Source organism: Nyctereutes procyonoides, unplaced genomic scaffold (assembly GCF_905146905.1).
Source record: "Nyctereutes procyonoides isolate TBG_1078 unplaced genomic scaffold, NYPRO_anot_genome, whole genome shotgun sequence".
Lineage (NCBI taxonomy): Eukaryota > Metazoa > Chordata > Mammalia > Carnivora > Canidae > Nyctereutes > Nyctereutes procyonoides.
In genome coordinates this window covers 8,518,106-8,534,807 of record NW_026575148.1, presented here as the reverse complement: position 1 = coordinate 8,534,807, position 16,702 = coordinate 8,518,106, and the positions used below count along the sequence as shown (strand labels likewise).

At 38.1% G+C, this 16,702-nt stretch overlaps 1 protein-coding gene across 2 annotated transcripts in view; it reads left to right on the top strand.

The window, feature by feature from the left end:
- Positions 1-1,988: 1,988 nt before the first annotated feature.
- Positions 1,989-16,702, top strand: part of LIX1 (limb and CNS expressed 1) — a 49,249-nt gene continuing 34,535 nt past the window's right edge. The window contains exon 1 of one of the 2 annotated variants that reach the window (XM_055312871.1): positions 1,989-2,256. In XM_055312871.1, the coding sequence (XP_055168846.1) occupies positions 2,175-2,256 (82 nt within the window). In that variant the 5' untranslated portion in view covers positions 1,989-2,174. Of the gene's footprint in view, positions 2,257-2,993; positions 3,053-16,702 lie in introns of those variants that run through there. The other variant, XM_055312872.1, reaches the window with a different exon arrangement.

Below are 16,702 nucleotides of genomic sequence, written 5' to 3'. Positions count from 1 at the left end.
ATTTGTGGTCATTTGTAATATAGCTACAGAATCACAGATATTAGATCTGAAAGAAGGCATCCAGTTCAGCCCCCTAATTTTCTAGATGAGGACTCTGAGCCCAGAGACGAATGACTTCTTCAATGTAATACAGGTAACAAAAAATCAAATCTTAAATCTTACTAATATAAAATTCAATGTTCTTTCCATGACACAACCCAACCAAAATATTTTATGTACTTCTAGAATTAAATTGAAGCCCATAAAAAGTCCATTTATTGATTGAAACTCAAGCATCAACCAGTTTTTATATTATCAATCTCATTCCTTTGAGAATTTTTGTTTCTCTAATGGAAACCTTAAATATCCTGGTTTCCAGTTCAGTATCATACTGGAAATACTTGCATTCATTTATACTATGTGTCCAATCACTTTATAATAATAGGCTTTTTGTCTGCAAACCACATAGTTTGTCTTTTAAATTATAAACTCATGAAAGGTAAGGATACTGATGATTTCCTATTTGGCACAGCCCCTGTAAAGGACACTGTGGGACCCTAAATAAATGTCTTATCCTGAAGTGCTACTTCTTTCAAGGTCTTTTTTATTATAATATCATTGCACAATGGGGCAGCCCCATGTCTCTGTTGTGTGTGACATATACTCCCTGTGGACGTTTAGTAATAGTCATTATGATAAGAATTATCATACGGCCATTTCTTTTGTTTCCTTTTATTAAGTCCACCCTTCTACCAACTAGCTGAGGAAACCTATCACATGCAAAACATTTTATATTGTCTTTAAAGGACTGTTTTCAGTCAATCATATAATATAACACCATTATGGAATCTGAAAATTGGAAGGAACATTGGAGAGCACTCTCTTGAGCCAACTCTGGAAAAAAAGTACTTGAAGCAAAAGTAGAGTAGTCCTCAACAAGTCTTCAATAACTAACATAGGTTACAGCCATTAAAATCAGTTCTTCTAGGGATCCCTGGGTGGCGCAGCGGTTTAGCGCCTGCCTTTGGCCCAGGGCGCGATCCTGGAGACCCAGGATCGAATCCCACATCGGGCTCCCGGTGCATGGAGCCTGCTTCTCCCTCTGCCTGTGTCTCCGCCTCTCTCTCTCTCACTGTGTGCCTATCATAAATAAATAAAAATTAAAAAAATATTTAAAAAAAAAAAAAAAATCAGTTCTTCTATATCTGGTATAAATCCTAATTACTACAATGGAATCCCATGACTTATATTTATGTCTCCGGTGGAAAAACTATTTAACCATGTTGTGAGTGGTATGGGAAATAGAGAAACCTATTAAAATCTATTAAGATATTTCAGGTATTTTCAAAAGAATATATTCTTTTGAAAAATATACTTTTGCTTCTCCTGAAAATTTTAATTGAAAGAATTACCATGAAACAAAAAGAAGTGAGTGATACCAGATTTCATTAAACTCAATCTTGGGAATGATTGCCTTGAAGATAAATAGGAAAACAAACATTCCCAGGCAAGCCAAAAGACAGTGCACAAGGTTTTACTTGCCACTACCCATCAGAAACTACTATAGCTTGGGTGAGGGGGAAAAAAATTAATCGTAGTTCCCAAAGTGATGCTCCTGAATTCAAATAGAAAGCATAATTTGGTGCCTGGCTATATTCAAAATCTTTATAGCAGCACTTCTTTACCAAAGAAGAACTTAGATTGTATTAATTCTTAACTGGAAATCCTGAGCTGGAAATTCCTTTGTTACTAAGATAACTTCCTTGAGAGAAAGAACATTCTTGATTTTATACTTGGGGACAGCACATTTGATGTTGGAGAACCGAAAGAAATTCCCAAGTCAGAAAGCTGTATGCCATTCAGGCAAAATCTGGTTGGAGAGGAAAGCCGGTCCCATGATTAGCGAGCTTCCCCAGCTAGCCTGTAGGTGGGTGTGTTTAACAGAAGGAAGCAATGGGAACCCGCCTGTCAGCCAGCCTTTAGAGCTAATTAGCTCAGCATACAACAAAGATAAGTGAGCCTGGGAGGAGGGCCCCCTGAGGGGTCTTTAGATTCTGGGAAATGTCTGATTGGCAGATGTTAAAAGGGATTCTTTGGTAATCCTGTGCATCAATGAGCTGTACAAATTCAGTCCAGGACTGCAAGAATTCAGGCATGAGGACACTGTGCAGCAGGCTCACACAGGCAGACCCAAGATGGACAGAACCTTGGAATCCCTGAGACACATCATTGCCCAAGTCTTGCCTCACAGAGACCCGGCTTTAGTCTTCAAAGACTGTAAGTACTGAAGGGGAAAAAGTTTTCTGAAAATAGTCCTAAACGTCTAGTCACATCCTATTTAAGTATGATTTCTCCTAAATCTCTGTAGTCGTGTGCTGTGGTCTAAGTGAAATTTAACTTGTTCCTGACTTCAGTCAGGAGAATGATTTCATTTCACCTACGAGTATTAGTCGCTGGGTTATTTTGTCAGCGATACATCTTGCTAACCGTTTAGAAGTCTTTTCTAAAATACAAGAGTCTCCTAAGACTTAATGAACTCTTCCAGATGCCTTTTTAAATAAAGCAAGGCTGATTGCTACTGAGATTAAAACTAAAAATAACTTATCTATGATAATAAATATTCTGTATTTGTTAACCTGTTTAATCCTCAGTAACATATATTAACTGTGTTAAATCAAATATTGTGTTTGTTTGAAAATTTTTGTGGCAAACAAACAATAAATCACCAGTGAACTCTTACATTTTGGTAACAAATTCTAACATTTTAGTTAAAAGGCCAATAAAATTAGTCTTCCCACCTTTGCAACATCCCCCCCCACAAAAAAAAAAACTGAAACAGCTATGGCAAAGTTATTTCAAAATCTTTTTTTCAATGTTTATGAAAAATAATTCGATCAAGCTCTCCAATTCTAGCAATACTATTAAACCATTTGTCATGTAACTTAGTTTCTGGAACCAATTTGATTTCCTGCTGCTGCAAAACAGACTATCTTCGTGTTGTATCTTATCTACAGTGAGTTTCATATTACAAAGAGCTTCTGAAATAGAATTTTGCCATGGAACTGCCCAAAAGGTAAAATGCATATGGATTTTTTTTTTCTTCAATAAGTTACAGCTTTCTTTGTGAATCTTGTTATGTTTGTCTCCATCAAAACATCAATGCTTTGGATTTTTGCTCTCTGATTGCTGAATAATGTTAGTTTCCAGATGTCCTTTTAGTTTATATTTCTCATATGTGTGATGAAGAAAAAGAAATGTTAGGCCATTTTATTCTACAAAATATTCTTCTTAGAAATTAAACTGTTACCAATATGCCCTTTAATGGCTTAGTTAAAGCACTTTATTTCCTTCTTATCTTCCTTCCTTCTTTCTGTCTTTTAAAATATTGTCTTCAAGCATATGTCAATAGCTATGCTAGACTCATAAAAATCACTCCTCCCCCAATCCAGCCTGGAGTCTATTCAGGTTTAGAGTGTTTCTTTAAGTGAAAGGGGAAGGAAAGAATGTCTTTCTCCTACAATAGCACTGAATTCACCAGTGAAGGGTAAAAGGGCTCTTGACCTGCTCAAAGCTTTGGATAAATTGTATAGAACCAGGGGTCTTATGTTGCTGGTTTGGAGAGTGGAAGCAGTAAGAAGAAATAGAGGAGCAATTTTTCCCTGAGTTTCTTGTGAATTTAAGAAATCTAATCTGAAACTATGAGGTCCTCTTTTTGAGCTCAACTAAATCCCAGTAATTGTTTACAATTTAGCAGAGAGAATAAAATAGAAGTTGAAATAAAGCACACATTATGTTCTGTCATCCAGACCTTTGCAGAAACTCTTTTATATGGAAAGATAAAGAAATGTCTTACTTTATATATTTCATTCATTCACATAGAACCTAAATTTGATTGGATAGCATTGCCCTGGAATGGGCTGTACTCTACAACTGCTTGCCTGGCTTAATAGGTGTGAGTATTAAACGGCTGATCCTCTCCCTTCAGGTGTTTCTAATCTGAAAAATGACTAAATGAAAGTAAGCCAAATGGCAAATTTCTGTACCAGCAGTTCTTATAACACTGAAACACCTAACCACTCAGCATCCTCATGGAGTAAATGGGAACAGGCTTACTCCCTTTCTGGAGCAGGACATCAAAAGTCTGCCTGGGGCTTATGCCATGCCTTGGCAACCTATCATGCACGTGCCAGAGGTTAGCACGTGGACTCATTTTCTTTGGCACACCCATAAGCTGCTGCCACCACACTCATCTTTTACACAGCTTGTAAAAAGCTGCCATCAGTCCTGAAAGGCAGGTTTTGAGCAGCCTCCTCTCCTCCTCGTCGCTCTCAGCCCCTTCCCCCCACCCCAGTCCAGTCTCTTCCTGCCAGAAGGAAAGAGCTGAGCGCTTGAGTACATCACTGCCAGATCCTTAAGAAAAATTGCTACCTTGCTTTCCTGCAAGATGAAAAGCCAATCCAAGAATTTTTAAAACCCAGCACAGTTGAACAAAGGAGCATTAACATATACACAGTCTCTCTCTCTCTCAATGTTTTTCTTTATTTTCTCTTCTACAAATGCAAGGGCGGTGTTTTTCTCTTTTCATTCTTTGGAAACACATAATACAAGGGATGTAAAGGATCATTGGATTAATTTTTTGCCTTCAATGGATTTTGATTTATTTAAAAACAAGCAATTGTAAATTGAATTTTCTCTTCCAGTTGGTCAGGAAAAGCACCCAGAGAGTTTTCTGGTGTGAGACTGATACACATGGGGATAGTTATATTCATTTAAGGAAATATCATTTGGATGCTTTTCTCAGCCAAGGAGGCCCTCCAAGTGGCTTGTTGCAATGCATTAAGTCTCTTATTTGTTTTAGACAAGGTGTTCATCTGGCAAGAGTTGTGCTTTGTTTTTCTATTTTCTTTCCTGGACGGAAATGAATTCCATAACAATTTTTTGCTTTTTTTCCAGAAGTATTTCACATTTCAAATGAAAAGTAATGGAAATAAGGTGGGCTCTCCATTTGGAATTTGCTCATCTAAGCTGACACTGGACTGTTCTCCACTATCTAAATGTCTCAAAGTTATAACAAGTAGTGCTTAGAGTCTCCAAACCAACAGACAGAATTTCTTTGCAGGGAAGTTAAGGCATCTCTCCATGTTGCCTTTCATTTCTGGCTTGTTCAGCATCCAATTTCTTTTCGTTTGCCAAGTGTCACAAGCAAAGATGAGCTATCCTAAAAGCAGCCCTTGTCAATTCTTTTGAAAGTGTGTGGGTGAGCTCACTATTTGTTTGCCACCACTTGACAGTTCCTCATGTGCTTTCTCAAAGGAAATCCACATGATTTCAAGATGGCTGCACTTTCAGATTCTACTCTAAGTTAACTCTTCACATGACAAGAGCATAAAATGTTTATCTGCCATCTTTGGGCTTGCCCTTTATCCGTTCACGGTAATGCTAAGATATCAAGTCCTCATCATGTGATGACAGACACTCTGCAAGGACATTTTTTCGCAGCAAACCAGTAATGTAGGTACTATTGTTATTTGTAGGTGAGGAAACTGAAGCTCCTGGAAGTTAAAGTTGCTTCCCCAAGGTCACATGGTTAATGAGTGATAGAGCCAGAATTCAAAGGCCTATTCCAGTTCCTCACCTTTAGCCACTACAAAACATTACCTCTCAGAAGTCTTACATTACCATGGCATTTATACTGTCATGGGAAAATGGAGAGTGGGTGGAGAGGGGATTGAAGTGAACTCCTCTGGGAGTATGGAGGGAGCCCATTAAATATGCACATCTGTAAAAAAAAATTTTTTTTAAATAAAATAAAATGCACATCTGAGCAGGAATGTGACAGCAGGGTCTGAGGGGAAGAGTGTTTTTGTGGAGAAAGAAGAGCTTGTCCAAAGACATATCAGGCAATACAAGAACAGTGCATTGGGGAGGTGGAGACAAGGCTGTAAAGGCAGGTGAAATCATGCAGAAGTGCAGGCATCAGGGAGCCATTAGAGTTAATGATGATGCTAGATTAGTTCTGTAAGTTTATGGCCTTACGTTGCATTGGGAAAAGTATTATATTGACATCCATTGGAGGTGCGCTTCCTGATACTAAGTTAGGGAGAGTTGCAGCTTTTTCAATAGAAAAAAAAAATCCTCTTGTCCTCTAGCCCATTTACACAGGATGCAAAATTTGCAAATGTAAACATGCTTGTAGTGAGAAATCACTTTGATTAACTGAAAGCAAAAGTACAAGGCAAACTTTCTTAAAACAGATTGATAAAAAATGATCTTAGTCATCACTGAAGCCTTGAGAATCTGTGGTTTCCAGCACTGACTGATAAAATGGCATTAAGTTTCATTAATATGTTATTCCAAGTTTCATAATGAAAAAGTGAGAAGAAACCTTTACTGAACATTGCACAATTAGAAGCAAATTTCTCACATATTTGAGGTGCATTACCTTCCATTTGGGAAATATTTTTCTGCATGAAAGGTTTTATTTATATCAGATAGGTGAATACTTCAAAAAGTACACTTTTACCCTTTGGAAAAATTGGACCAGACTATAGAGCTATTAAAAACATCTTAGTAATCATGAATCTGGCCGTATGCAACCCAAAAGAGCAAAAATCCTCAGGAGTAAAGTATTTTCTCCATTGCATGCTTTTTAGTGTAGTTATCTGAAATCTATAAATTTGATGATACATTTATGGTTTTTGCACTTCACAGAAAGGAATGGAGTAGGAGGTAAGGGATGAAGGTACTTGCAGAGTAAAATCTACACATACTACATTCCACTATATAAAGTGTGCCTAAAAGAATATAGTTAAGAAAAAGAAAAAAACAACCCTCCACTGCTCACTAGCTTATTGTGGATTTACAACAGCATCTTAATTACAATAATTTGAACTCTGATAATTTTAGCATCTAAACTGTGAACATTCATTCTACTGAAGGTTATTCAAGCACTGGTTTTCCTGAATTACAGGATACAACTAGTTTTTTTTTTTTTAAGATTTTATTTATTGATTCATAAGAGACACACAGAGAGGCAGAGACATAGGCAGAGGGAGAAGTAGGCTCCATGCAGGGGACCTGATGTGGGACTCCATCCTGGGATCCCAAGGTCACACCCTGAGCCAATGGTAGACCGTCAACTGCTAAGCCACCCAGGCATCCCAGCTAGTTTTAATTAGACTAAGAGACAAATGCAGATTTCAGTTCAGCTGTTAGTGGTATAAGCCCTGTTCTCTAATCCTTTTTTTCAGTTTATATATATAGTAGATTTAAATACTGAAAGTCTCAGCCCCAGAGGAAAATTTTTCAAAGTAGAAAAAAAAAAAGTGGCCTCTTGATCACTTAATGACCGTTTGTCCTAATACATTTATTTTTTAATATGTAAGTAATCTTTAACAAATCAAAATAAGCTATGATCAGCATTAAACCTGTGATCAAATCTAGTCCTTCTTCATGGTCTACTGTCTCATCGCACCATAGACTTTTTTTTAACAGTTAAGATTTGTTAGCCTGATCTCAACTTTAACAACTTCTGAAACTCATGTGTTAAGTTACAGCCATAATAGGATACAGCTGCACAAGGGTGAGTTTCGAAGTCATGATTTTTCTGTTTAAATGATACGGTTTTACTGATTATGTGCTACAGATTGATTTAAGAAATGTAAGACAACTTTAGAAGCCTTTCATAAAAGAATCTTCTGTATTTAATACATTTCATATTGAAGTTTTAACCCCAAAGGCTCTTATTTCTTTTCCTCCATGTCCAAATGCTCATGTAAGTTTAGTCTGTCAAGGTAGTTAAAGCAATCTTATTTTAAAGAAAATGGAAAAAAATCTTATTGGAAGTTTAATATTGAGCAAATAGTAAATTATTATACTCTCTGTAGTTCTCTGTATTCTTTCTCTATTGTCCATGGAATGGAATTTGAATTATGGTTTCGCTTTTTTTTTTTTTCCTCTTGCCGCGATGATAATCAGTTGATCCCTATTTTGATCTCATCCCATTAGGCAGCAGTGGGAACCCATCATTTAGTCACCACTCCTTTGGCACTCATGGCCTGTGCTATGTAGTTTACATTTCTCTTGTGCATTATGAGTTATAGCTTTGCTGGCACGTTTTTGTCCACATCTAAGTTGCAAGTCTCAGGAAGGCAAAGCCATATCTTGCCCTCTGATGTGCGCTCCCACAGGGTCAGTCACCTAGCAGGTGCACAAAAGACATTTTTTGGTTGCTAATTGGTTGGTTTTCTCCCTAATGGAAAGGGAGGAAGATTTTTCCTATTGTCGAGTATTCTCCTTTACTATAAAATAAACTGTACTTTATAAAACATCATCCACTGCCACAGCTTAACTGCATGCAGGATTAAACTGACAGCCAGATGTCAGAATGGAGGATGGAGAGGAAGGAGAAGGATGAAGGAAGAAGAGGTTCTGAAAATAAACACAGCCACCTCAGATAACTTCTCCAGAGCACTGTCTTGGGTTGGTCAAGGTAGAGCACCCCAAATCATTCCGTACGCCATAATTGGCACAGTAATTCAGATTGCCAATCCTTATATTCATCTTTAGGGTTTAACCTCAACTTTGGTCACCAAAGGTCATAAAACATGCTTTTTTTTTAAAGTTTTTATTTATTTATTCACGAGAGACACACAGAGAGGCAGAGACCCAGGCAGAGGCAGAAGCAGGCTCCCTACAGCGAGCCCGATGTGGGACTCAATCCTGGGTCTCCAGGATCATGCCCTGGACAGAAGGCGGCGCTAAACCCCTGAGCCACCCAGGCTGCCCCACAACATGCTTTTTGGGGTGAAACTCTATGCCTTGAACTTGTGCATAAACCCTAGTTAGATAGCTATTGCAGAGTTGCTTTCTTATAATGACTATTCCTAAGGAGAGTACACTGTATGCCTAAAGCCACATTTGCACAGATTGGCCATTTTAACTAAACAGAATTGGTCAGCAAAGCAACCAGTGTTTGCCTTTTTTTTTTTAATCTTTGATTGGTTACCTAAAATCAACAGTCCTACAAAGTCTCCTGAATACAATGTAATGTCAGTGCCTGATGGAACATAGGAAAGAGATATACATCCTAGTTGGTTAAATAGAGTACATCAGGTTTTTATTTTATGTAGCTTTTGTGATTGGATGACATCATCTGACCATGGTGCATGCATAAAACACACATGGGAACTCAGGCAGGCTGCTGATGCTGATGCTGTTTAATTCTGGTATTCTTAATTATCTATTTTATTTTAATTTGTAATTCCTTCTTGCACCTTCATATTCTCTCCCCTTTGCCTTCTTTAAAAAAATTACCCAAGTACTTCCAAAGATATAAAAAATAAATGTCATTTAAATTTCTTCCCACATGATTTACAGTTCAGCAATTTTAAATTTTGAAGGTGAAAATTAAACCAAGAAGAATGAGATACTTTTTGCACATTTTGAACAATCTCTCAAGAGGTTAACTTTGTAAAACAACCCAAAGGATCATAATTCACTCAAGAAACATATTCAGGGAAAAGCATGGAACAGAGAAGAAGAAAAGAAAAAGCAAACAAAAGGAGAAACACAACCAGTTTCCCAGCTGCTGAAGGAGCTAGGTGCTGACTCTGGAGCATTACTAAAAGAATGTTCCTGGGATCCCTGGGTGGTGCAGCGGTTTGGCGCCTGCCTTTGGCCCAGGGCGCGATCCTGGAGACCCGGGATCGAATCCCACATCGGGCTCCCGGTGCATGGAGCCTGCTTCTCCCTCTGCCTGTGTCTCTGCCTCTCTCTCTCTCTCTCTCTCTCTCTGTGACTATCATAAATAAATAAATTAAAAAAAAAAAAGAATGTTCCTCTCCTGGGAACAAAGTAAGACTCCAAACTGTCTCAAGCCTGCAGTATAGCTGTAGCTATCTTTATTTTTTTTTAATTTTTTTTCTATTTATTTATGATAGTCACAGTGAGAGAGAGAGAGGCAGAGACATAGGCAGAGGGAGAAGCAGGCTCCATGCACCGGGAGCCCGATGTGGGATTCGATCCTGGGTCTCCAGGATCGCGCCCCGGGCCAAAGGCAGGCGCCAAACCGCTGCGCCACCCAGGGGTCCCCCTGTAGCTATCTTTGAAAGAATGTCTACACATAAGAAAAAGGGGCCCAAGATTCCTAAAAGTTGTACCCGATCTGACACACAAGCTGTGTCAGCAACATTCTGTTCACTGGATCAAAACCTAGTAGGGCCTGAAGATGGTTATAAATGATTAGACAACTAGGTCTGTTATCAGTGTCCTAGATTTTACCAAGCCAGCCACAAGACCCAAAGGTACTTACTCCATTTTACAACCCATTTGGCATGAGTCATAAATTGGCATCACACCTTGAGCTTGCCCCTTAAGTTACTTGGGGGTCCTTTTTCTATTTTTCCTCAAAAAAAAAAAAATCTAGGAAATCACATTTGGCAAGAGAAAGTTGTACATGATCAAATTGTTAGAATCGAAAATACTAATTAACTTTATTTTAAAATATCACCTGCTAAGGCTAATTTAATTAAAGATTATATTAAAATATTGCATAACATAAATCCATCTGTTTGGAGGAGGAGAATCAATTTGAAAATAAGTTAATCATCTTGAAAGCCTCTTAATGATTTATCCATAAATGGAAGCCTTTCCAATTTGTCTTTAACTGTTTTGGCAAAGGGTATTTTACCCAGATAGAATTTTTCTTGTAAGGCAAAAAGAAAGTGGTTCTTTTTTTCTGATAGATTTATAACATACTTTTAAGAGCCCTTTTGCTGACAAATGACTGTCCCCCATTCAGGACTTATTTCATATTAGGTAATTGAACTAGGCAATGAACTATAATGTCTCTATTTTCCTGAAGCATAAGCAGTCATTAAACATTAATTTTAAATAAAAGTTAGCTCCTCTCATTTCTGCTAAGAGCAGTTCTATTGCCTTTAGCATCCATTAGAAAGCGAATAATTTGGACAAATATCCCTATTTCCAGATTTTCAGATGTAGCATTTCATCCCTTTGTTTTCTGGCTATTATGAAGCTTTGACTTTACTAGTGAATAATATCAAAAAGAGCCTTCTCTTTTTTCGTCTCTGAACTCTTTACATATTTTGGAAATAAATAGCACAATGTGTACAATTAGGGAATTTTCAGATGTGCAGACTTTTTTAGAATGTTTAATGATATGGTTTCTAATCCAGGAACAGACATTTTCAAAGATGCAATATGCAAGCATATAATCATGCCTTTTCCTTTCTTCCTTCACTTTCTTTAACCACAAATAATAGCTAACACTCTGATGGCTTACTATGTGTGAAGCTTTATTCTGAGCATTTTCCATTTAAGCTTTACAGAAACTCTGTGTGGTTAAATCCTGCATTTTACAGATAGAACTGGAGCAGTTAGGTAGATATCTTACAGTGGTACAGACAGGATTCCAACCCAGGAATTATGGCTCCAGTTTTCATACTTTTAACTAAGTAAATTGTCTACTGGTTGATAAAAGGTAAAGAGACAAGACACAGTACACATGGTACTGTGTTTGAACCAGTGACTGTATTGAGGACTCTTCTATAACATACTCTATAATCCATGGGGCATTTACATTCTGTACATCCGAGAATGCCTTTATGAAAACATAAATCATGTGTCCCTATTGGCATCTTTATCATATCCAATCCATGAAAATGAAAAGCTCTGAATTTGTTGGATAAAAGCCCTCTGAGTATCCAGTTATTGAGGATCTTGTCTGAAGGGGCTTTATACTCCTTCTAGGCAGCGAAATGAGCCCCCTTGCTTGTCACATCCCCTACCCATTTCTCATAAATTTTTATGCCCAAACCCCTCCCAGAAACTTTCTCCTTGGGGTCACCCAGCTCTATAAGAGCAGCCATACATTCTCTCCAAGTGTCTGGGCCCTGCCTCTTGGATGGAGCACCATAAGCAGCACAGCACCTTAGGCAAAGGCAAAGGGCAAGGGACTCTGTGTTCCTGGCATTCTTACCCACGCAGGTACAGCTAGGGCACTAGGACAGTGGGGTTGATTTCCAGTTATTAAAAGAAGCTAAGTCTCCTTACTCTGTCTCCTGTCAAATCATACTTCTCTCCTATACCGCCTTCACTTAATTCCTTGGCTGAGGCATTATTATTTTTCTTATTCGTTTTGTCAAGAGAACACAACTTCTCTCTCATCACGGTCTAGAACTTAGTCTTCTGAAGTGGATCAGCTTAGGCCTTCCTCCAGGGTAGATTTTTCCTGAACTTTTCAGCCTACATTCATCTACTTTTCCTCCTATATTGATTTAATTATTGTCCCATAAGTTTTTAGGTTTTAAATATTGCTTTAAAAATCATCTCTGTTCGGGACACCTGGGTGGCTCAGTGGTTGAGCGTCTGCCTTTGACTCAGAGCGTGATCCCGGGTCCTGGGATTGAGTCCCACATTAGGCTTCCCACTGGGAGCCTGCTTCTCCCTATGCCTCTCTCTGTGTGTCTCTGATGAATAAATAAATAAAGTCTTTAAAAAAGATCATCTCTGTTCTACAATGTAGCACTCTAATATTTTCTTTACTAATTATATTATTTCTGCAATCAAACTGTAGATTTGTATGGGAAGAAGCCTGTTTTGAACTTCTCTTTTTTTACTCCATATCATCAAGGTCAGGGTCATCTAATAAACCATGCCAGTGCCACAATGCTAGTTAATTATGGTGTTCTGTTCCACTAATCACAGAAACTACTTTCAAATACTTTTCAACATCCTATTCCAGGCAGTCAAATAAATTGATTAGGGTTGGCACTCCAAGACAAAATTACTTATCATCTCCATTCAGGATTTTCCTAAATCCTAGTTTTTATGATGGTAAAGACCTAGCTAGAAGTGACAATCATATGTCTACTCTAACCAGGCTTGATCTTTCTGCACCTACTCCACCATCCCCACCATGGCTGTTACCACCACTTCCATGCTGTTTGAATTCCACAGTGGGGTATATGTGAAACCTCCTATTCAAGAAGGAAGTCTCAACCTCTCCAGGAATCATAGTGACTTCACTTACCTTCTATTCATTTATTCAGTTGCACACCAATGGTTCAGAAATGTAGAGTTTTCTTATATTCCAAGTGAATTCAATGATTGTTTCTAGGTAGATAGCCCTGTGCTGGGTACCAAGGAAACTAGAGAGAAAAAAGAACCAGAGTCCCTGCCCTCCAGATTCTCACAGTCTGCTGTGAGTTAAATAACAGAAAACTGTATGCTGTAAGATGAATTGTTATCATAAGGCATTTCATTCCTCTGGCTAGAAAGAAGTCCAGCCAAGTCTGACTTGATCAATTTAGCCTGGAACACCACATCCATTTCATTAGCATGGTTTAGAGGAGATTAAGTGCTAAGACACATGACCACTAATGGAATGAGAGCTCAGCAAAGGAGATTCATGTGGGCTGGAACCAGTGAGTAAGGCATGATGGAGTAGGTGGTATTTCCTCTAAAGTATGGTAGTAAGTTCGATGGATAGAGGGGAGGTGCAGAAACAATACTCCTGAGAGAACTTGAGCCAAGACAGAGGTAAAAAAAATAAAATAAAATAAATAAGCATTCTATGTTCAGGGACAAGTAAAGACACCGCTTTGCTGAAGTTGATTGAGGATTTCTGTAGAGAGAATCAAAGGTTGGATGGTCAAGGTATTCCACATTGTTGGATGTCTTCACTGGTCCATTGCCTCTGTGAAAGCCTTAATGCTCACCTTTTTAGAATCAAAAATAAAGCTTGAGGTAGGGAAAAATGAATATCTCATTCACGAGAGATTTTTTTGTGGATCGAATTACCATTCTCAAAACTCTGCCACATTCAAATTTCAAATAGTCACCAGGAAAGTAACTACACTAATGTCTGTAAACTATTTTGTAAATTGTCTTGTTGATATACAAAATATTCAAAACTGCTGAAGAGGTTTGTGTTAGCTCAAGCTACTGCAACAAAATACCATAGACTGGGTGGCTTACGCAACAGGAATTTATTTTCTCACAGTTCTGAAGATGGGGGATGTCCAAGATCAAGTTGTCAGCATATCTGGTTCCTAATAGACCTCTTCCTGGCTTGCAGATGGCTGCCTTCTTGCTGTATATTCACATGGCCCCTGTGTGTCTGTCTGTTTTTTATAAGGGCACTAATCCCATCATGGAGGCCCCAGCTTCATGATCTCATCTAATTACCTCCCAAAGTCTCCACTTTCTAATACCATCATCCTAGAGATTAGGGCTTCAACATATGAATGGAGGGGTGGTGTGGTGTGGTGGAGGGGAGAGGTAGGAGGCACAAATATTTAGTCCTTATCAGGATTAATCTCTTGTGTCTGAGAAAACAATTTGGGGCATTACAATGGGTTAAGAAATTTGATGTGCAAAGTAAATTCAGAGGTTAAATTGCTTTCTTTACTCTCAGATATTATAAACTGATAAAAGTCACAAAGATGAACCAGATTTCATGTTGTTATTCTTAGGATCTTCCCAACAATTCGCTCTCCTTCTATGTCCTCCCACATCCCTATTCTCAGCCACTTGATATTTTACTTCTTTGTAGTAATTTTACCAATTTAACATTAGTTACCTTGATAAAGATAACACTAGATAACCTGTGGGTGTTAAACCCTCAACTAGGAGGGCTGTTCAGCTTGTCCTGAATCCAACATCAGGCAAATTGTTAGCCACTTGCTTTCTCCTAGTTTCCACCTGAGGATGCATTACTTCTCTCCTGTTGTATCCAAATTCACTATGGATGACAAATTTATCTTGTCGTGGCTGTGGATAAAGCCTTTTTTCTTTAGTCTCCATTAAGACAAAATAGAAACTTTATAAAAAGAATTTTACTAAACTTTGAGAGAACTAATGCATAACCATAAAGTATATGTTCTGGACTATAGCTTCTTCATGTTAAGGTGGAAAGCACAATCAAACAGAGAGTCTCGACCTTGACTTTTGCTCATGGCTCTCTGCCTAGGAAGCCTGTCTAAGACCCCCTCAGTCTTTGTCATTTCCTTTTGTTCTTCCCGTTTCTCCCGTTTCTCTCCTCTAGTCAACTTTACTTGAAGGGAGGGACTAGATAGAAGGCCCAGTCATAGCCCTCTCTGGGGCACATAATCGGTGGGTATTTACACCATTGCTTTAAACCAGAGCAGTGTTGGCTAAAGATTGGTCATCAGGATACCTGTTCACATGGGAAGAGACTACTCATTCTATAGGGCAGCTCCAAGATAGAAATATGTCATATCACTTGTATGAAAAAATACAAATATTGGCCTTTACTTTATTTGACTTTGTCAAGAACAAGTGTCCAAAAAAATGGCCCCTGGGAAAACATAGGTGAAGTAATTCTTTTGCCAACAGCCTCACAAATGCAGCATATCTCTTATACTTTGAAAATATTCAAATACCCCACTAATTTTATTATGCGCCTAACATATTCCAGACACTGGGGAAAATGATATAATTCTTCTCCTAAAGAGCACTGTCTCCAGTAGAGGTGGAAGCACATGAAAACAACTTGAATTCTGTCATAATTAGAGAATGTCTTTGAATGAACAAAGAGCATGGACTATACACTCAAATAGCAGTAGGTTAAAAATTCCAGCTCTAAGACTTTGTAGCTTTGTGATTATACCTTGAGAATCTTTAATTTCTAATCTTTAAGTTGTGGATTATGATACCAATTTCTAGGGGATGTTGTAAAGATTAAGTGGGAAAATGCATAGTTCCTGAAATATAGTAGGTACATAGTAAAGGAAATGAGAATAAGGACTTCTTCCTACAACAAGACTTCTCAAACTTTATTGCATATCAGATTGCCTGAGAATGTTGTTAAAAATACAGATTCTGGTTCAATAGGGATAGGACCTGAGATCCTGCGTTTCTAACAAGTCCCCAAGTGATATCCAGGCTGCCTCTTAGAGGACTATAGTTTCCATAGCAAGGTTTAGTGATTATTTTGTTTTTGTTTTTATTTTTAAGTAGCTGATCCTGAAGGTGAATCTCAAAAGATGAATAGGCCATCCAGGAAGACAACAGTCAGTGGAGAAAGGGGCATTCTAAGTGTAGTAATGGAAGTAAAAAGCTTGCCAGTAGCATAAAAAGCATAGGATTATTTGGGGCCTGGAAGGTGGCTTGAGGAGAGAAGTATGGAATGAGACAGTGTATCAACCATAGGGTCACCTATGCGTTGCCAAGGAGTCATTTATCTTGTAGGTAATGAAGAACTCACAGAAGGATTTTAAGATGTGAGTGATTTGATGAGCTATGTGATTTTGAAGATTACTCAGGAAACAATAGGAGGACGGGTTGGATAGGCAAATAATGGAAGCAGGAGGATATTGTTGCATACTTGGTGAGATATGAACCAAGACAGCAATGGCAGTACAAATTGAGAGGAAGTAAGGACTATGAGAAACATTAGAATATGGAATTAATAAAACTTGGGCATTTGTTAGGAAGGAAAGAGCATGATATGAAATTTAAGGTTCCTGCCTGGTTTCTAATTAGATGACTGGGTAGGTGCTAATATTACTTTCTAAGTAATTCAGGAGGAAGAGAAGACTTTATGGGAAAGAAAATGAGTTGAGTTTGGGAAATGATGAATTCATGTCACATCTAACAAGGAAGTATCTATTAATAAATTTGGAGTTATAGGAGAATAGTGTGAGAACTGTCAGGCTATATTATGGTAGATGGAGTC